The sequence below is a fragment of the Mytilus edulis genome, chromosome 10, assembly GCF_963676685.1.
Source record: "Mytilus edulis chromosome 10, xbMytEdul2.2, whole genome shotgun sequence".
Classification (NCBI taxonomy): domain Eukaryota; kingdom Metazoa; phylum Mollusca; class Bivalvia; order Mytilida; family Mytilidae; genus Mytilus; species Mytilus edulis.
In genome coordinates, this window is record NC_092353.1 from 59,488,296 (window position 1) to 59,512,017 (window position 23,722).

The 23,722-nt window shown below is 31.2% G+C and overlaps 1 protein-coding gene across 1 annotated transcript; it reads right to left on the reverse strand.

The window, feature by feature from the left end:
* On the reverse strand, positions 1-23,704 carry LOC139491593 (RWD domain-containing protein 1-like). The gene is made up of 7 exons (XM_071279353.1): positions 23,514-23,704; positions 22,648-22,722; positions 18,637-18,764; positions 17,817-17,960; positions 16,367-16,493; positions 15,102-15,164; positions 1-156 (listed from the first exon to the last, which is right to left on the reverse strand). Exons 1-7 carry the CDS (start codon positions 23,584-23,586, stop codon positions 47-49), a joined length of 720 nt encoding a protein of 239 aa, XP_071135454.1. The 5' UTR covers positions 23,587-23,704; the 3' UTR covers positions 1-46.
* Positions 23,705-23,722: the final 18 nt, after the last annotated feature.

Below are 23,722 nucleotides of genomic sequence, written 5' to 3' on the forward strand. Positions count from 1 at the left end.
TTATTATTTACATATATAATTTATTAAACTAATTAGTTTTTATTTGTTAATCAACAGCACCATCACTATCATCAAGGTCAAGGCCTTCATCATCTTCAATGTCAAGGTCTTCCATATCTTGAAACAGTGACTCATCAACTTCCACATCTGCATCCTCTGTGAACACAAAAAAAAATCATTTAATTTGAAATTATAAATCAATTTATCAATCATTAACAAAAGAATCTTTTAAAATTTTGAGAATTAATTTAAGTCTTGAATTTGATATATTTTATATCTGACATGATATTGTACTTGTCCTATCGGACAAGGATGGGACAAGTAGTATTGTGAATCTACTTGCCCGACATCTGTGTCCACTTGTCCCGGATAATGGGAGAAACTTTAATGTCAAGCCCTGTGTCCCCCTTGTTGCACATATATAATCTATCAAGGGTACAAGGGCAATAACTTACAGAGCATTTTTTTTGTTCTTTAAAACTTTTTAATACTAATATCTAAGATAAATGAAAGCTTCAGAGCAAAGACAATGTAATTTCTATTGCAATGAATATTTCAAGGGAATAAGTCCTTAAAAATAATACATCAGAATTTATTTTCAAACCAGTCAAAGATAATGCTGATATATTTGGGTAATAATTATACATAATAGAACACACCCATATATCGAGGGTCCGTGACTGAATTAAAGTATATAACTATGCGCAAGCCTTATCTTAGTATTAGTACTGTCATCTGATAAAGTCATGCCCATTATAAAATACACAATTTTCTCTGCTTTCAAATCTTTCTGTTTGAACCCGTCGAACTGGAACTTATCAATTATTGGTACAAATGTAATATTAAATATTTGGAAAACAAAAGGTCCTGAAATGGAGTATTTTTTAATCAACAGCATTGTCCTATATTAGTTATAAATAAAGTTGAATTCTTTGATTCGCTGTTTTACGTCATGCCCGCTAACAAATTGAAACTTATTTTTAGTCCAGATTTTTAGTATTCGTATTGTTATCTTAGAAAGTCTTACGGATTAAAATACTACAATAGGTAACAATTTGACAATTTAGTAGTATCAACCCTGTGATTATGACCCGTTTATATAGCATATTAATCCTGAATACACTGTTTGGTGGTGCGCCTGTCAGATGCGGAACGTACAGATAAGGTAATAGGTAACAGGTGATTATACTATTGGTATCGGTATCGGTATCGACCCGGAACTTCTTATTATTGGCGATATTAATTACGTGGAAAACAAAAGGGCCTGGAGTGGTGTAATTTTTAATCTACACCTTTGTACTATATTAGTTGTATATAAAGTTGAATTCTTTGATTTGTCGTTTTTACGTGATGACGGCTGACAAATTGGACCTCGTAATTTTAGTATTATAAATGAGAACACTGACAATGTAATTTTTTATGTAATCAATATTTCAGAGGGGTGTCAAGTATTAGCTACTGTACATTACTTAGTAACTAACGTTACCTATTGTTTTACGTTGCCTATTGTTTACATACATTGCCTTGTGCGCAACACTGCATAACTTGAATACAATTTGATATGAACACACGCCTTTCATTACTAACCCTTAAAGGGAAACTTCGCAAAAAAATCAAAAATTGATATTATGTTCATTCTGTATAAAAATGCTCAAATTCATGAATATTAAAGTTTTATTCTGCTTGATAAGAGATCACCATCGATTTTAAATTTTGAGTATCAATTCTCTCCGGTCGGCCATTTTGTTACCTTCTCCGAATTGCTCCCAAGATATGTCTAAGGACCAAAACTACAGTAACCCGATGTAGTCGTAATTGCGTGTTGATATCTTGTCAATCGTACGGTTGTTTTATCCAACTAGTTAACTATAACTAAGTTGATACAGAAAATTTTCTTATCTTTTTTTTTTAATAACCATGATCTGTTATTTTTAACAATAATGATAGTATTGGAATTAGTTAAAAAGTAAAAGTTTCAAATCATAAATAAGTGTTCCGTGAAACTTGAATTGTTTTCGGAAATCTAATTAGTTCATAATTCTTTTATGTAATAAACTTTATTCAAATAAATTAGGATCTTCGCTCCACTGATCACCTGCATGGCTAAAGGTATTACTCCACAAGGTATTGCAGGGGGTGTGACACGTCCAGGTATTCAAGCGATTTCCTGTCGACCTTGCAAATTCATGCATCGTTTCACTTCTTAGGGTATTGGTCAGTGTACACGGCCGATAACTTATAACTTTCCATTTTGAACTATTAGGTGTATAATATGCATCTCTATCTTGCGTGTCCGAAAGTGATATTATATACTAGTCATTACTAAACTCATACCAAGGATTTGTATAGTTAGTCTAACTATACAAATCCTTGCTCATACGCTTGTTTATGAATAAAATTTCTGATGTAAAGAAAATTATTTATAAAAATATAGATAATACCTAAAAATAAACAACAGATTTGATGAAATAAAAATCTATATACATATTTTTTGTCAATGGTGAAGGACAGATCGGACCATACCAGAAATTTTGATTTAAAAAAATGTACGCACTTGTTGACCATCGTATATACGCCAGGATAAAAAGTTACGGAACTATAGCGCAAATTCAAATATATACATGTATACATTGTACATAAGAAAGAAACATACATTTTGTGTAAATTGTGGTAAAAGTTTTGTTAGTGGACTAGTCCACGTATGCCAACAGTATGTAATCATCAAATGTCGAAAGACTATTGTATACCAAAAGAAGAAGAAGAAGAGATTTAAATACAGGTCGATATATAACTTTCTTTGGCTCATCGAAGTTATGGACATTTATATATCAATTAGATTGTTCTCGAATAAAAGAAGAAATTCGTCATCATCACAATTGTTCCGACATGCATGTTATATGTACGCAACTGGACGTACACTAATAATCCCTAAGGGATGTGAATATTTTCCAGGAAAACTATAGAGTATCAAAGTTTCAAATCAATTTCGGGATTTATTTTCTTTCTTGATATTCAATGACAGCAATTTAAAGAACAAACTGCTTGTCCGCTTTATAGGTATTCTTGCCAGTTGAAACAGACTTATAATAACATTAATAAACAATAGGGAAAGATGACATTAAATTCGTTCTGTTTTTTTTTTTTTATACATTGTTGGTCAAATAGCTAAAGTATTATATATAATTGGGCCCGATATAGTTACGGTGTGAGACGAAGACTATTTTGTTAAGGACATTCCCGATTATGTAAAACAAAATGATGTTGTTTTTCACACTTGAAAAGCATATATGTTCGTAAATTTCGATTCCATTCCAAAAAGATTCTTAAATTTTCTGTCAATTTTTTAAAAAAATTATCAAATATCTGAAGTATTCGTGCTTTGTGAGATTTGAAATATTTTGATGAAAACATTAATTCCTAAATAGGTAATTAAAGATAACTTTGGATGGACTAAATTATATAATTGCAATTGTTAATGATCTGTTTGAAATATTTAAGGCTGCCGATCCTAATCTAAAATAGTACAATTTTTGGTTCATACACTCGTAATTAGAAGGCCATTTTTATTATGAATTTATACTTCAATTAAAATAATAAAGTATTTTATCGTTACTGAATTAATCAAAAGTCATAATTCATTTAAAAGTGATCTTATCATGCTTATGCAAAATATAAAAATATACAACAGCTATCCAGTTATTGTGCGACCTTATTATTCCCGTTAATTAATTAACTTTTTTTTACATTTCTGCAGGGACGTCTATATAAGTCCTTGATTTCTGTGTCTAAAACTTTGACTGACTACCGTTTTCAATTCATACGAAATGTTGTTCACACCTTCAAGCCAGTAAACCGTGACGCCTAGATTTCACTGAATGAGGATCAAAGGATTAGAATTACATAATGCTATGCATTAATCCTTTAATTACCTTGAGTTAACCGACGCACTCAACATTCTTTAGGTGTCACAAAACAATACACATTTTATTTCCACCTTACAAGTATGACCAGACCGGATTGCATGTCAATAAGTGGGGGAACTAGCTGACATTCTGCGACCCAGTTCCTATCATATTATTTTGTAGGGGAACTAACTCTGAATAGTGATGGTAGAGCATAGGTATCTCATTGTCTGGTTTTCTTCATATAACGCACAAGAAGTCAATAAAACACTAAGTTCAATGATGGTATATTAATTATTCTCGAATAGATAAAGCATTCTTATTTTACAACACAAGAAATACATGTAAACGAATATGCAACTAAGTCACCATGATGTGACAAAACCCTAAGTTATCCAATCTCTAAAATTACATTAAGTTCATATATCCAAGTCACTTTCTAAAAACGCATCTCCATCTGCCATAATTTCAATAATCATTTTATGTATATCATATTAACTTGACCAATCAAAATACATAACTCCTGAAAAGGGGAGGGTAATTATTTTAATCCTTAGTATTCAACTTATGGTCCCTTAGATACATTTTTATCAATTCAAATATATAGTTAAAATATAAAATTATGTAACTAAACTATAGCACTTCTATTGTATTTTATCTTAAATAGGAAATAGCTAATTACAGTCTTATTGTAATATTTTGAAGGTGCTAATAGCTTTACCTCAAGTTTAACTTAATCCCTAATCCAGAATTAAGAAAGACAGTCTAATTATGTTTTCTTTGAAACGTGAATTATTTGCATTCAGCCTTTACTTAGTTTTGACATGTTGACATTCTAATACTTTGATTTATCCTTAAAGAAATAAAGAAAATATAGATTTATTTATACAAATATTATAACGCTTGACCGTTGTCCGAACTTTTAAGATGCTCTTTATAACTTTACTAGACATATATATAATTTGGTAACTGCTGCAGTCTCATTGTCCAGACAAGTTCAATAGTTTATAAAAGTGCTTATTTGACATATTTGAAGTATCCTACGCTTGAAAATGTATAGAACATTTAAACAATAATTTTATGTAAAATAGTTTACAAAGTAGAACCCGCATACATTAACTAATAAACCATATGAAATAAAATAAACTACATTTTTCTATTACAATACAAAACTATTCAAAAATATTGCTAAGGAAAAATACCTCATTTTTCCTTGGTGATATACTTTCCCTTCTTCCACAAAAGATTTTTTTTTTCTTATAGAAAGAAGAAATAACAATAATAAAAAAAAAAACTTTTCATATATGTGCATAATATATATACTACATGGTAACACACATTATTTAAATTAACATTATATCATAAAAGCAAACTATTCTACAATAATTGAAATATCCTCATTGAAAGTAAACACATCCTGAATTATGTACATGAATATCATTATTAACGTCATTGAACAAAAAATGTATAGTCCTTAGAACACAGTCTTTTGGTTTTGCTTCTATTGATATGAATCTTTTGGTTTTGCTTCTATTGATATGAATCCTTTGACATAAATCTCATTATTAACGAAATGAATAGTTATTTTAACACAGTCTTATGATTTGAATCTTTTGATATGAATCTTTTGATACGAATCTTTTGATAATAGTCTATTGGTCTGAAATATTCTGGAACACATCTGTTCTGTTGCACGAACACGACAATTCTTCTGGATACAAAACAAACCTTCCTCTCAGAAGAGAGTGGTACCCGAAGGATGTTTTATCGGCATAAACCAGTTGCCTGGTTTGAAGTCTCAATCCACATGAAACTTCTAAATCCCATTTCTGCATGGCGATTCATACCTTATATATGGTTTTCCTGACCTTCGAAGTTTCAATCCGCATGAAACTGAAGAAATTTACATATGACGGATGTAAACTGTGAATTCCATATCCACATGGAGATTCACCTGATCCACTAATGTTTTACATCAACGAATGTAAAACTTTTGAAATCCATGTCCACATGGAAGTTTCAAAAAAAGACACACAATGAAATGTTACATATTCCGAAATGTAACATGAAATCCATAACCTAATGGATTTTTCCTTTATATAATATTTGACAAGCATGAGGAACCGACACTAGAATGAGGCTGAATATATCTCTTTTTCCCACGAGCAAAGCACAGAACTTGATTGCTTAACTGCAATTTACTTTGAAAATGTCTTGTATTCTGGTTATTTTCTGTACTAGAATCCTCTGAAATAGTCTAAACTGTATAATCATAAATGTTATTGTAACATCTTCCATACTACTGAGTATAATGAGACACAGCTTACTAAAATCACCTTGTGACAATTTATTTTGGCCTTAATACATGAAAAATTAATATCCTATAAACTTGAAAAACTATTTATTCTTAGCCCTTTGAAAAGCGAAGAGCAGAGTTTATATTTAATAGAGAAACGTTTAGTATCTACATGTACATAGCATTAATATTATTCTTTAGTTGATCTTTGAATTTATTAAAAACTATAAAGTACAAACCCTTGGGATTAACTAACACATTACTTAAGAAATATAGGGTAAAAATAAATTTTTGGACTTTTATAACTGACTGATTAGATATATATATTAATACTTCAAAAACCAAAAATAACAATGATGTATCATAATCTTAAGAAATCAAGGAAAATGAATTTCCCGAATTTGATAATAATTCAGCATGGAGTCGTCACTTCCATACTAAACTGCCTGTAAGAAGTAAGGTTTGGTTGACGAGACCAACCCTTACTCTACAGTTTAAAAATGTTTCTAAATTTGCCATCACATTAAACAATCATTGTTATTTTTAATTTATGTCTTATTACTTTATTTTAGTGTTGATTGATAAGAACAACAAAAATTACATTACTATTGGAAAACAAATTGTATTCCATGGTCTTTGTCTAGGACAAGAGCATGAACAATGCTGAAATAAGTATATAGATCCTTAACAACTTATACGAGCATGTCTTTTTAAGAACAAAAGCTCGATTAAAGCAGAACCTATAACCTACCCAGTTTTGGTAAGGAACTAGTACAGACTTGGATCATTGCCATTAACCCTTGCATAATGTTCAATAAGTTTTAATCTGAACCTGTTAATGCCATGACCAGATGAATATTGAGTGGGTATTGCTCTTCGTGTTGTAGGTGTAAAATGGTGCATAAATTTCATTGTTTCAATATTAAACTGTGAAACTGGAACAAAATCATTTGGTTGTACTGGATTATGAGATTGTGCACATATATTTTCTTCTTGTTTAAGCACTTTTAAAAATTGCCTGAACACATCAGGCCTTAAATCATCACTCATAAATAAAGTACTTTTTGGGCCTCGACAGACATTACCGTTTGAATACTTTACTAAATATCTGGACTCTTTTTGATCTTTGTCTAATAAGACACCTACAATATTTTGATTAGGTACTTGACTGAATTGTTGACTATTTCCCTTGTTTTGAAATGAATTTGGTTTTGTTTTGGGAAATGCTTTATAAGTTTGTATGACTTGAACTGACGGACTTTTAGTTGACTCAAAAAATTTGTGTTTTCCTGGACGTTTCCGCTTTCGTCCTTTTGCATTGTATTGTCTATGGTAATCCTGTTTTAAATTTTCTGGAATACGTGAACCATCTTGCCAACTAGTTCCTGGCTTACCAGTCAATTTTACTTTGTATATAGGTTTACCCTGATAAAGACTATATTCAACAAGTTTTTCAATTTCATTGGACTGAAATGCGGTATGCTGAGGGTTTTGTAATCTGTTTTGATTTTGTGATGCCCCTTGGTTTGCCTTTTGTGAATTTTTGACCTGTGAATTATGTTTGTCTTGAATATTTGTATCATTTTGAACTGAACTTTGAGTCTGAACTTCATTTTGTGTCTGATTATTGTCTTCATTTTGCATGTTTTGTGAATCAATAAGGTCATTATTACGCTCAACATTTGTGGCTTCGTTATCATCTTGCTCTTCTACATCAAGTAGAATGTCTTCATATTCAGGCAGCAGATAATTTGGACGGTCTAGGGGATTATGGTAGTCTTTCAGTCTCTTAGCATGTACTAATGCCTTAACCTCTTTTTGTGTTTCAGTATTCTTAATCTTAAAGGTATTATTTGGCCCTTTGTACAGAATTCGGTAAGGACCTGTCCATCTTTGAACTAATTTGTGATTCTTGCCTTTTGGTGTTCTGCTACAATATAGCCATACTTTTGCCCCAGCAACGAAAGTTGGTTGAACTGCTTTTTTGTCGTGTTGAAAGGTATATTTGTCTTGTTTTTCTTTCTGGTTTTTAGCAGCAACTTCACGGTAGAGTTTTAATCTGTTTACCAATTCATTTACATGTTGTTTAGTTTCCCTTGGCATTGTTTGTTTTGGTATTAAAGACACATCAATAGGCAGCCTCATTGGTTGTCCAAACAGTATTTCAAATGGTGAGAATTGAGTTGACTGTGTTGCAGGTGTGGACCTGTAAGCCATCATGATTGGAGGGATAAAATCTGGCCAATCTGTCTGTTCTTTGTTACAATATGAACGAAGGGATTGAATGATATAAGAATTCATTCTTTCACAGGCTGCATTGGTTTGCGGATGATAGCTACTTGTATAGTGTCTAGTAACATCACATAACTCGCAAAGAGCTTGAACAAGCTTGGACATGAAATTGGCACCTCTGTCAGATATGATACAACGTGGACTTCCCCAGCGGCAAATTATCTCATTGAATAATACTTTAGCAACCACCTTCGCTTCCATAGATTTCAAGGGAAATGCCTCACACCATTTCGAGTAACTGTCAACCACTAGTAGCAAGTATCTGTGTTTGTCAGGTGTTGTTGATAGTTCTAAAAAATCCATATGCATTCTTTCAAACACATTTTCAATTGGCAAAGGAGTAAGGGGTACTGGTCTCTGATGTTTAGAGTTCTTTGATTTCTGGCACTGTTCACATGTTCTTACGTACTTGTCTATGTCGGAATACATATTTGGCCAATAGTATTTTAAACGTAAGGATGCATGGTTTCTCTCAACACCTGGATGAGCTGCCATTTTACTATCATGGTAACATAACATCACATCACGTCGTAGGACAGCTGGAACACAAAGTTGTTTTAGGAAATTGTGGCCTGGAGGAAGTTTTCTTGAATTTTCGGAAACCATATGGTACAAAATGCCTTCAATAATTTCATAATGGTACGCCTTTGCAACAAGAGATCTTGCCTTTTGAACCTCATCTGGAACAAGTCCTTCTAGTTTATAATCAAAAATTGGTTTGAAGTCTGGACAGTTTCTTTGTAGCTGGTACAAGGTTTGACGTGTTGGTAACATCTCATCAGGATCTTTAGGTTGGTCCTCTTCAATAGCTAGAACTTCAGGAATCCGGATGCTGTTTTCCCAGCCAAACTCAAAGGTGACTGCTATATGTTCTTTCCTTTCAGCATGAAGTGAACCAATCTCTGGAAGGTCATCATCAGATTGGTATTCTTTGTCTTGGCTATCTATGGGATAATCTCTTCGTGACAAAGCATCAGCATTTTGGTTCTGGGTGCCTGGTCTATGAACAATGTTGAAAGTGTACTGCTGTAAAAACAATGACCACCTCCCAAGTCGTCCAGTAGCGTCCTTTGAGTTATTTAGCCATCGCACGGTTATACTATCAGTGTAAACTGTAAACTGATTGTTTACTATATACGGTTTGAAAGTTTTTATAGCTTCAATTAGAGCTAACCCTTCTTTGTGATTGATATGCCAACGTTTTTCCTGATCTCTTAAACCTCTACCTCCATATGCAATAACTTTTTCTAGTCCTTCATGATGTTTTTGACCTAATACATAACCAATTGCTGAATCTGACGCATCTATTGACAGGAAAAACTCTTTTTCAAAGTCAGGAAATGCAAGGATTGGTGCAGATGTCAGTTTTTTTTTTAATGTATTGAATGCATCATCTTGTTTTGTTGTCCAATCAAATTTTACATCTTTCTTTAATAGTGTTGTAAGAGAGGAACAAATTTTACTGTAGTTTTGAATAAATTTTCTGTAATAGTTGCACATACCAAGAAAGCTACGTAATTGTTTGACTGATTTTGGAATGGGATATTCAGAAACTGCAACTGTTTTAGATTTGTCAACCTGTATGCCATGTTCAGAGATAATGTGTCCTAAATATTTTACTTGTTTTGCCGCAAAATGACATTTTGAGGGTTGTAAAGTTAACTTTGCTTGTTTTAATTTTTGAAATACCAGATTCAAATGTTCAAGATGTTCATCAAAGTTTTTGGAAAACACTAATATGTCATCTATGTATATAAGTGCAACCTTCCAATTTAGTTCTTGTAAGACTTTAGTCATTAACATTTGAAATGTTGCAGGTGCATTTGTTAAACCAAAACACAATCTTTTAAATTGGTATTGACCTTGTGGTGTCATGAATGCTGTTTTATGTTTTGACTGTTCATCAAGTGGCACCTGATGAAATCCACTAGCAAGATCAAGTGAACTGAACATTTTAGCTCTTGAATAGCCAACTGTATCAACAACCTCTTCTATTTTAGGAATTGAGAAAGAAACTTTTTTAGTGACCTCATTCAATTTTCGAAAGTCTAAAACGAATCTGTATGTATTGTTTGGTTTTTTCACTAAGATTACACTGCTATGGTAAGGAGACATTGATTCTTCTATGATGTCATTTTCTTTGAGATTTTTGATTTGTGTCTCCATAATTTCTTGCATTTTTGGTGAATATTGAAACCGTTTAGACCTTACTGGTGATTCATTTGTCGTTTCAATATTGTGATAATGCAAGTCTGTTTTGCCTAATTCAGACGCATCTTTAGCGAAAACATTCCTATTTGATCCTATTAACTTTAGAAGTTTTTGGTGTTGTTCTTTAGTAATGTTATCGGAATCAATTGTAACATTAAGATTTAATGCCTCTTTAATTGGGTCTTGAAATTGAACATCTGATTTTGATTTGTTATCTAAGGCACAGATTGGTTTTGTGGGTGATTTCCAAACTTTTGAAATTGGTGAATTTGCCTTTATAACAATGTCTTCATTTGTTGGATTTAGCACTCTGTAGTAAACTTTTGCATTTTTAACTACACTGAGACAATTTGAACCTAATATTTGTCTGTTTATCAAATTATCGTGTGGCTCTAACAGCACTGTTGTATTTGTTGGGAATTTATTGATAGAAAGTTGTATATCATTCTCTGTATATGCTTTTAAAGTCAGCGTTTTGTTTGTGTTTGCTATGAAATATCTCTCTAAATTCTTTCCAGACTCCAAGGCAGCAATAGTAAAATCATTATGAAATGAAACACAACCATTTGAAAAATCAATATTTGCCTTATGAGTAGTCAAAAAATCTTGACCAAGGATTAAGTGAAATCCAACATCTCTTAAAATATAAAAAGAAAAGGGCATAACTAATCCATTGACATCTATGTCCAAATCAATTTTCCCTTGAACATTATGTACAGTATTGCATACTCCACGAATTTCATGTAAATCTGTAGTAGTTATGACTGGTAATTCTTTCTTATAAAATGCTCTTCTAAGCAATTGCTCATTAATAACAGAAATTGTAGCACCAGAGTCTACAAGAGCATTAATATAAATATTACCTAATTTAACCCTTATTTTATTACTATTTACAATGGCTGTTTCTACATTAGCCATGAAGTTGTTCTTGAACTCAAAAGACTTTGCCATTTTAATAATATAATATTAGACTTCAGGAGGGATGAAAAATATAAGCCTTATCACTTATCAGACCTAATTATATGTTCAATAAATTAAAATTATTATTATATATAAAAGTGTCACAGGTGATTTAATAGTAGGCTGTACTCACCCTCTGCAGTTACCAAGGAATAAGTAAATAGCTAAATTCCTATACGGTTTCCTGTCCTGGATCTTCTATATTATGGCACTAGTCCTTAAAGTTCAGCAAGCATCTTCTTTACGAGAAACGAACCCGGGTCCTCGAACCACTCTATGACCAGACCGGATTGCATGTCAATAAGTGGGGGAACTAGCTGACATTCTGCGACCCAGTTCCTATCATATTATTTTGTAGGGGAACTAACTCTGAATAGTGATGGTAGAGCATAGGTATCTCATTGTCTGGTTTTCTTCATATAACGCACAAGAAGTCAATAAAACACTAAGTTCAATGATGGTATATTAATTATTCTCGAATAGATAAAGCATTCTTATTTTACAACACAAGAAATACATGTAAACGAATATGCAACTAAGTCACCATGATGTGACAAAACCCTAAGTTATCCAATCTCTAAAATTACATTAAGTTCATATATCCAAGTCACTTTCTAAAAACGCATCTCCATCTGCCATAATTTCAATAATCATTTTATGTATATCATATTAACTTGACCAATCAAAATACATAACTCCTGAAAAGGGGAGGGTAATTATTTTAATCCTTAGTATTCAACTTATGGTCCCTTAGATACATTTTTATCAATTCAAATATATAGTTAAAATATAAAATTATGTAACTAAACTATAGCACTTCTATTGTATTTTATCTTAAATAGGAAATAGCTAATTACAGTCTTATTGTAATATTTTGAAGGTGCTAATAGCTTTACCTCAAGTTTAACTTAATCCCTAATCCAGAATTAAGAAAGACAGTCTAATTATGTTTTCTTTGAAACGTGAATTATTTGCATTCAGCCTTTACTTAGTTTTGACATGTTGACATTCTAATACTTTGATTTATCCTTAAAGAAATAAAGAAAATATAGATTTATTTATACAAATATTATAACGCTTGACCGTTGTCCGAACTTTTAAGATGCTCTTTATAACTTTACTAGACATATATATAATTTGGTAACTGCTGCAGTCTCATTGTCCAGACAAGTTCAATAGTTTATAAAAGTGCTTATTTGACATATTTGAAGTATCCTACGCTTGAAAATGTATAGAACATTTAAACAATAATTTTATGTAAAATAGTTTACAAAGTAGAACCCGCATACATTAACTAATAAACCATATGAAATAAAATAAACTACATTTTTCTATTACAATACAAAACTATTCAAAAATATTGCTAAGGAAAAATACCTCATTTTTCCTTGGTGATACAAGCAAGTGAAAATGTTTGCTGGAATGAAGCAAAAAGGTCAAAATACAAACATGTATTTTTATTACACTATTGATCATGTCAATTTCATATGTTTGTTTAAAGTATTTGTAGAAAAAATCATAAAAATGTTCTCTTGTATGAATTAATTTTATTATTAAAATTCGATTTAAAATATCCACACGATCTAATTTTAAAAGTTGCATGGCTATCACTTATTTTTCGTTGGTTAATAGCTACACCAAAAGTCGTCGATGCGCTTTAAATGGCGTTATTAAATGGTTAACGAACAAGACTTAAATGAGATATTTTCACTCCCGGCATGCATCAAAGACTTAAACTACGTCACATAAGTCAGGAAGTTTCAAGAAATAAAATTAATAATTCCCAATTTTCTCCTTTATTAGATTTCATATCAAAATAAAACTTGGTGAATATGTTTTTTATGGTATTATGAACAAAATAAGATTAAAAGTGAAAATTCGCGAATTATCCCTTTAAGCGAAGTACTAACCACAAGAAACACGATACATAATATTAAAGGGGCCTCACTCTTTTAAAACTTATTGATCAACACTTATTGTTGAACTCAACAAAGAAATAGCTAAAATAAACTTATGATAAAAATCTGACTAGAATTGAACACATCAGAGCGCTAAGATGATGCAATTTTCCATATATAATTTATGTTTCCAAGGAACATAACTCTTTTTTCAAAATAATAGATTGATACTGATTCCATCTGCATAAAGACATTACTAACATAAGAATTGTACAAATTAGAGCCCTAACTGTATCATTTTCCATATAATCAATGTTTCCAAGGGGACACAACTCTTTTTAAAATAATTGATCAGCACTGATTTTCAAGACATTGCTTATATAAACCTATGATATAAGTTTCATAAAAATCTGGAAGGAATTGTACATGTGAGAGAGTTTACAGGACTGGACAAATTGATGCACAATCCGATCGACGCCTAAAAATTCTATCAACCCTGCAAAGAGTTGCTTGAGGGACATAAAAAATCCACAGAAATTAAATGAAAATTACCATCCAAACAACAAGAACTATATTTTATTTGAAGAAAAAAACCATATTTTATTAATCCTAGTCATAAAGTTCTGATTTGACACACTGACTTCTCATTTATACTCTTTCATAATACATCATAATAAGCCTTATAATTCATATTGCATGACATGATTTATGACTGATTGCTTTCGTGTCACAATATTTCACCCAAAAAAAGAGTTACGCGCCCTTGAATTTTGCGCCTTCAAAAATTTCTGGGGAGAACACTGCTGATCACAATCTTAATCATATAATGAAGTTTCAGAAATATTTTTAAAAGTAAAATTGAGAATGGAAATGGTGAATGAGTCATAGAGACAACCTGACTAGAGAGCACAGGCCATCAATGGTTCTCAAGAGAAGTAAGAAAATCACACAACCAGAGGCCAGGTTTAAGCTGGCCCCTAAAATACAAATGTATATTAGTTAAGCCAAAATATATCATTTCATTCAACTGTCTTATAGAAATTTCTACATGTCATGATGTGAAAATGAAAATAATCAGGTACATGTATGATATACTTATAATTATATGCCCTACTTTTTTATACGCATTATTGAAGATATGGGCAGTAGGTCAAAGAGACAGCAATGCTTTAAACAATAGAAACATATATTCAGAAATGGTTAATTGAGTAAGCAGTTTCTTAAATAATTGGGGAATGTGTCCATGGGACAAAGATGATGCCCCAGCTTGCATATAATGTTATATAAGGACATAACTTGCATATAATGTTATACAAGGACATTACTAAGGAACTGTAAAAGTGACGCTACCCAATTTGTACTTGATCTGAGTTTTGTGGTAATAAGCATTGTGAATAACAAGTTTCATAACATTTGGTTGAGGGAAACTAAATTAGAGAACGGAAACTAGTTTTAGGACATACATACAGACAAAGAAGGGAAAATTAAATGCCCCCTCTGCTGTAGCGCGACATAATAAAGAAATTTGATAGGTGAACATACCTGACTGTAAAAATATCATATCTGATTCATCCAACTTGTCATCCTGCATGAACATTTCTTTGCCTGCATACAAAAAAAAAATAATTTTACTTTAATAAACTGAATCCAAAATTAGAAAATGTTATCCTTATTTGCCAGTCTTTTATTCATTATGACTTTAATAGTAATACATGTTTTGTTTCAACAATTTCAAGGAGTGACAAAAAATACTTCACATATATATATATGTATCACTATCATTCTAAAAAGAAATTGTAAGGGTTCCATGGAACCCAGTGTCTCGCCTATTTTATGAAGCTAATAATTGTTTTAGGAACTTTATCTGCAGATTGCATTGTATGTAATATTAACTGGAAGAAAAAGTACTTTCATATATAAGTAAAATACGGAAAAATAGAAAATATATTTTTACAAAATTTCCTTCTAGATACTAGCTTTTGATCATAACCAAGCTTAGATCTGTCTAAGCTTGGTAGAAATCCAGGACAGTTTAAGAAAGTTATTAAAATTACAAAAACTTAAACCACAGAGTGAATGTAATGTTAACTGGCAGAAAACTAAGTCCATTTATAAGTAAAATACAGATAAACAGGATTATTTTGAAAAACTTATGAAAATGTCAATTTGTTGAAAAAGATTTGTCTCCCTTGTCACACTACAGAAAATAAAAGTAAAAAAGCCTCATGCTTAAACACACTACGGTGATTCCTTTTCTTGTTTTTTGACAAATAACAAAAGCAACCTGTTGAAGATAGATAGTAAAATATAAGGTAATATTCATGTCAAAAGAATAACCTTTTTTAAAGTTCTGCATAAAATGAAATAAATAGAACTTTTGCTATTTAATACACGTTTCATTTTTTTTAAATACATAAATAAGTATTAAAGTTAAACCATATTGCTATACATGTATCGATAGAACATTATTTTTATTCATGTAGTCAATCAAACAACCTAGGACTCTATTAAGCAAAGGCCTGTCTTGCAAGGGCAACCTCTCTCTGTCTCACTGTGGTAATACCTTATCATTTTGAACTTTTTTTAATTCCATGCCACCTCATTTATAATGGTAATTTTTCTCTTTTTCTGAGGGTGACTTTTATATTCAGGTTTGACTGTAATTTCATAGATATAGGCAGATGTGTATGAGTGCCAATGAGACAACTCTCCATTCAAGTAACAATTTACAAAAGTAAACCATTATAGGTCAAGGTACGGCCTTCAACACGGAGTTTTCATGTATATACTATCTAGAATAAAATTACCAGATAATCCTTTTGGTTCTGGATTATCTTTTAATCGCTGTGCTTTCAGTTCATTGACCTCAGCTTCAAACTTCAACTTCCATGCTAAAAATGTTTCAACTGAAACTTTTGTGCCTTCAAACCTTTTCTGAAAGTAGAAAAATAACAGTTAAAGTATAAACAGACTACAATGGACCATTTTCAAGAAATGGTGATGTTTCATGGTGCATCATGGGAAAATCTGATTTGGATGTTCTGATTGGTCATGACATCATCAAATGATCATTTGCAAGCTTGAGGAAGGAAGTTGATTGTGTTAAATAGTCCATAATGAAATGTTTCAATATATAGCAATATATAAATATTTCCTTATAACATTATAACATTGAAATAAAAATGTATCATTCAAAATCAACATTGAAATTATCAGATTAAAGATCATTAAAATATCATAAACATGATAAAAGAGGAACATGAGGAATAAGCTGTCAAATAAATTACCACTAATTTGACTCAAACTCTTATCTTGATTAAGAACATACAAAATTATGTACAAATTTATAAAAGTTCCATATAAGGTAATAAACAATACATGGGATCATTATAAAGTATCAGCGTTTCCTGCCCAACTTAGGGCTGAACTCAAAACTTTCTCAAAAACCATTGAGTGACCTCGGAAGACTATGGTCATGTGACCCAACATAAAAATAAAGCATTAATATAAGTAGGCAAACAAGCACATGCATCAGTATGACCAGTATAATTGACGATTTTTTTTCCCATCTGTTTAAATTTGTAAAAAATCCTATAGTAACTTTAAGATGAAAAACAGCAATAAAAGCACTGTTTCTTTGGGTTTTATTGCTGTGCACATACTGATTTTGTGTTGTGGATGGATACCCCATATCCATTGTTTTTCTTTCTTTCTTTTTTTTATCTGTATAAGCATAATCTTTTGTGGATTGATACAGTTACGACAGTCATCAGAATGGTTCATTCTTTTCTTTCAAATAATGAACATGCTGAGAACATGTGCAACTCATAACCAATGAACGATCAAATTAAAAGTTGCATGTATACAGACCAAAATTAGGTTAATTTATTGTCTTTCAAGACAATTATACATCAGTAATGTTTTTGAGCAGATTTTTTTTTAAACTTTAGCAAACTGGCTACTAAATTCAAATTTTCTGCTTTTATTTCTGTTTAAAACATAAAACTATACTTCAAATTTTGTCCTTTTAAAGGTGTGGATTTGAAATCCAGCTTGTGGCAAGGTGCATTTTTCTCTGCTCTTAATTGACTAGGATTGCCAGTTTTCATGTCAATAGTTGTGGTTCTCTCAGGGAGCTATGGCTTCCTTCTCTTATAAAATCTGGCTGCAATACATGCATGATACATGAATAGCAAAGGGTGCTGATGAAAGTTAAGTTCAACACCAACAATCAATTATTTCAGATATACAAATTACCTGTTCAGCTTCTTCTTTTTCTCTAAATACTCTTTCTTTTTCTTCCTCTTCTTGTCTCTTTCTATCTTCAATAATCACAGCTATTTTTTCTTGAAGTGCTGATACAATTGTAAATACCATTGCCATTCCTAGATTCTCTGAAATCTGTATTAATATAAACATTTGATAAAAGATTTTAATTTATTCATAAATTTACTTTATATTAAGGTTCAGGGACTGCCAACCCTTTTTAGCCATGACCAATATGCTCTGAAATATGCATACAATATCCATATGGAGATTTCCCAGACATCTATCCATTTTCCTAATGAATTGCTCTTAAACTGGTGACTGGTCAGAAAGACATAGCTTTCTTTCAGTCTTGCTGGTCTTGCACATACCTCACCATATTTTGTCACTTTTATGTGAGTTTTAACTTATTTACATTTGAACACTTTTATCTTTACAAAATTGCTGATATTTGCTATATTGTAATTTATTAATAAACTAATGAAAACTTGCAATTGCTAGTGTTAAGTTCTACAATGTCACATATGAAGGATCAGAGACTCAGGATTCCGATACCTACTCTTTACACAGACATGGGTAAAATATGTAAAAGTTGACACAGAAAATATGCAACCTAAAAAACACCTTTGGTTACACTTGCTTCATTATGTCATTCAAGAATGATTCTTAAAGGAATAACATGTAAGCAATTAACATGTGCAATGTCATGGCTGTACTAAACCACATCTTTTGGCAAAATCTACAGACATTTTTACCAGATTCTTTCCTGCAGCCAAAACAGCAGGTAATGTTAAAATTTAATGCACTTTACCTGTTCATTTATAAAATCATTTAGAATATCTTCATATTCTTCATCCAAGTTTTCCAGATCTGTGATCTCAAACACAGGAGCTTCATCTGGATAATTCTGAACATACTGAAACTTCACAGTACAACTTGCTGTAATAGAGATGATAGATAAAAATATTACATTATAATCTATTGTTCAAATGAAGGTTATTTATATGTAAATAACAAGACTGCTCCATGTATAAACAAATGTACACTTTTTTACTTTAAGATAAAAAACCAGGTGCTCCGCAGGGCGCAGCTTTATACGACCGCAGAGGTCGAACCCTGAACAGTTGGGGCAAGTATGGACAAAACATTCAAGCATGATACAGCTCTGAATTTGGATTGTGATCAAATTTTTGACATTACATGGTTTTTTTTTACACAAAACAAATGCCAAGATTTTACAAATCAATTAAAGATTTCTTCTTCAAACTTTTTAAATCTAAAATTAAATAGTTGACACAGCATAGGTTTCTGACACAGAATGAATGTGGTCAAATGAACTTAAGAGGTTTTTTTTGCCTTTGAGCAATTCACTATGCTGTTGAATATTAATCCTCTCAAAAAAATGTTTGAAGAAATTTTCTTTTTATTTATGAAATCTGAAATGAGAAAAGTTTACCCCCCCCTTTTTTTCACATCCCCGTTTCCCTTTTTCAAAACTGATATCAATTCAAATTTCTAATGGAGTTTGCAACAATAACTACTCATTTAAATACATCATAAAATATTAAGATGTAAATAAACTGCTTGTTATCACTGAATGGTAAAGATTATTTAAATTTATCAGTTGGTAGTAAAAAGTGTATATACATTGTATATTGTATATAACAAAGATTTAAGTTGATTCTGGACAAAGAAAGATAACTCCAATTAAAAAAAATTCTTGCTATTGCACAATATTGTGCAATATGATATTTCTTGCTTACTATTCTGGACAAAGAAAGATAACTCTAATTAAAAAAAAATTTGCTATTTCACAATATTGTGCAATTAGATATTTCTTGCCATTGCACAATACTGTGCAATTAAAAAGACTTGCTATTGCACAATACTTAATATAATAATTTTAGATCCTGATTTGGACCAACTTGAAAACTGGGCCCATAATCAAAAATCTAAGTACATGTTTAGATTCAGCATATCAAAGAGGCCCAAGAATTCAATTTTTGTTAAAATCAAACTTAGTTTAATTTTGGACCCTTTGGACTTTAATGTAGAATTTGAAATTTGAAAACAGGACCAAAAATGAAGAATCTACATACACAGTTAGATTTGGCATATCAAAGAACCCCAAGGATTCAATTTTTGATGAAATCAAACAAAGTTTAATTTTGGACCCTTTGGACCTTAATGTAGACCAATTTGAAAACTGGACCAAAAAACTTCAATAATCAAGAATCTAAGTACATTTTTAGATTCAACATATCAAAGAACCCAACCGATTCATTTTTTGTCAAAATCAAACTAAGTTTAATTTGGACCCTTTGGACCTTAATGTAGACCAATTTGAAAACGGGACCAAAAGTTGAGAATCTACATATACAGTTAGATTCGGCATATCAAAGAACCCCAATTATTCAATTTTGATGAAATCAAACAAAGTTTAATTTTGGACCCTTTGGGCCCCTTTTTCCTAAACTGTTGGGACCAAAACTCCCAAAATCAATACCAACCTTCCTTTTATGGTCATAAGCCTTGTGTTTAAATTTCATAGATTTGTATTTACTTATACTAACGTTATGGTGCGAAAACCAAGAAAAATGCTTATTTGGGTCCCTTTTTGGCCCCTAATTCCTAAACTGTTGGGTCCTTAACTCCCAAAATCAATACCAACCTTCCTTTTGTGGTCATAAACATTGTGTTTAAATTTCATAGATTTCTATTTACTTAAACTAAAGTTATTGTGCAAAAACCAAGAAAAATGCTTATTTGGGCCCTTTATTGGCCCCTTATTCCTAAACTATTGAAACCAAAACTCCCAAAATCAATCCCAATCTTTCTTTTGTGGTCATAAACCTTGTGTCGAAATTTCATAGATTTCTATTAACTTAAACTAAAGTTATGGTGCGAAAACCAAGAAAATGCTTATTTGGGCCCTTTTTGGCCCCTAATTCCTAAAATGTTGGGACCAAAACTCCCAAAATCAATACCAACCTTCCTTTTATGGTCATAAACCTTGTGTTAAAATTTCATAGATTTCTATTCACTTTTACTAAAGTTAGAGTGCGAAAACTAAAAGTATTCGGACGACGACGACGACGACGACGACGCCAACGTGATAGCAATATACGACGAAAATTTTTTCAAAATTTGCGGTCGTATAAAAAATATCTATAAATTAAAATAATTAAGTTTATTTTCGACTTATCAGTTTGAATGTGCCTCTGGTATATTTTGCCTCTCTTTTGATAGATAGTTTCATCAGTTTACTGTTTACTAGAAAATGAGTTTCTAGATAGCTAGCCTAGTCTCTGATATGTCTGGAATGTACATAAAATATAAATATCCCTGTAGAAAAATCTCTTTAACTTTTATCCTGTTTTTCTTTTTATGCTTTACGAATAATGATTGATCAGAAAGACATAGCTATAGTTGACTGTCTGGATAACATGGATAAGAACCCTCATCTCTGTATTCAAGTTTTTTTGAACAATTCTCTGCTCTCATTATTTTTAGCCTCTTTTACATTTGTACTCTATTCTTTATATTACAGCACCCAATTATTCTGTTTTCTTTATCAGTCAGGGGTGCTACTTAAACAAGTGATTTCATTATCACCTATTTCAGTGAATTTTTATATTCAGTTATCACCTATTTAAGTGATTTTGGTGTTTTCTTTGATCTTCAAATGCTAATTTCATTGATTTTCCAGATTTTCACAAACTTTTCTATAATTTTCCTATATATATCAATTATCCCTTTATCTTTGGATATCAATTTTACCAGTGGGCTTGGGCAGTAAGTTAGTGCCTTAAGCTTTTAAAAGTACCCTTGGAAATTGTTCTGTAATCAAATATTCATTAACTACTCTTACTATGAGACAAACGTCAACATTAGGTGACCTGATTGGTTTTCTTTAGAATTAAAATGATTTATTTTAATGTATGTCCTGATCTACAAATTATTCCAGTTTTTGCATATTCAAATAAACTGTAAAAACTGGCAGGCTTATCAAGCAATTTATGACAATTTCTGCATGTACATAGTTGTTTTTTCAATGGAATTCTGGTCTTTTTACCAATAAAAAATCAAGCTTGTGGGGAAAATATGCAAAAAATGTTATAAACACTTATTGAAGTGATTAAATTTTAACTTCTAAAATTACTTGTTTCAGTGATTTTGAATTTTTTTTAAATATTTCACAGCCAGAATCACTCAAAGAAGTGATTTTGAAATCACTTGTTTAAGTACCACCCCTGTTGTTTTATGTTCTTGAAGCCATTCTCTCTTTCTATTTTGTCAACATTTTACACCTTTCCATGAACTATTTCTAGTAAGGTATCTAAAATGTTCTTCACAAAAGTTCTCAAGAGCTGGGTTTATTTAACAAAAAAAACAAAAAAAAGGATTTTTAATGATTTGGAGTCATTGTGAAATAATTATACATGTTATATATGAGGAGGGTTGCAATCTACCATGACGACTAAGTATGCTAAGTACTAACTTGACATTTTCTTATGACATACATTATACATTGTATATAATTATATATATATATATATATATATACTGTAAATTCAGAAATTTTTGAGTGCATTTATCATTGCGATTTTTGAAAAATGGACTGTTATGCAAAATTTATTCTTGTGATGTTAGAAAAAAATCTGCTTACAATTATGTATATAAGATATCTTATTATTGTGAAACATACATTTTTTTTACTTACATTGTCATATTATTCGCATTCATTAAAATATTGCAATAATTTCAGAATTTTATACAGTATACATTTTGCAGTGACATTTTCTTAATTTATATCACTAACCTGACTCGTCTGTTTCTTCAAATTCTGTAGGTTTGATTATGACGTTAAATATGTAAAATGGATCTGTTTCCAGAACTGAAATCATAATAAATACATGTAATCATATAAAAATTTAACAGTTTCAATGCAATTTTCATGCAATGATAAATAAACTAGTTTAGTCTGACAAAAGTGACATGATACATTGTCATGATTGTAGTAAACCCTTTTAAGAAAGTTAAAGAAAGTTACTAAAATTTCAAAAACTTTAACCACAGAGTGAATATTTGTGGACACCGCCGCCGACGACACTGACGACGACGAAATGTAGGATCGCTTGTTGTTTATGTAGTGATATTAAGATGATAACACAATATTGACTGTTGTACCCCTATTTTTGACATTTTTACTCTTTGAGTATGTTTGTTTTGTTCATGCATCGTTGACAATGTAATGGAATTTGATGCGACTGTCATACAAGTGAGAGGTTTAGCTAGCTATAAAACCAGGTTCAATCCACCGTTTTCTACATTAGAAAATGTCTGTACCAAGTCAGGAATATGACAGTTGTTATTCATTCGTTTGATGTGCTTGGACTTTTGATTTTGCCTTTTGATTTTTGATTTTCCTCGGAGTTCAGTATTTTTGTGTTTTTACTTTTTAGTCTCGCTTTTTCGACTAAAGTCAAAGGCTCGACAATAACCATGTTTCTAAGTGCTTTATATCAATTATACTTTATAGCACCCTCGTATCACAATCACACAACGATCATAAAGTGATGGGAAGTTTAAGACCAAGCGACAGGGCTCTTCTTCATAAATGTTTATATTGAGAATGTTTGCTTTTTTTTTCCAAAACAATAAATTTAATAATTTAACATTATAAACCTTCAATTTCATCTGGGTATATTGACTCGAGAGCCTCTATTTCATTGACTTGATCTTCCTTGTGATCTGTCATTATGGAAGTTTATTCATGTTCAAAAAGAAATGTTTATATATGCTGTAGTTTCAGATGCTGTCAGTTTTTTTCGATCCCCAAATTTTCCAACACATGTAAATTTCAATGGCAACTTTGATTTTGATCACAGTGTAAT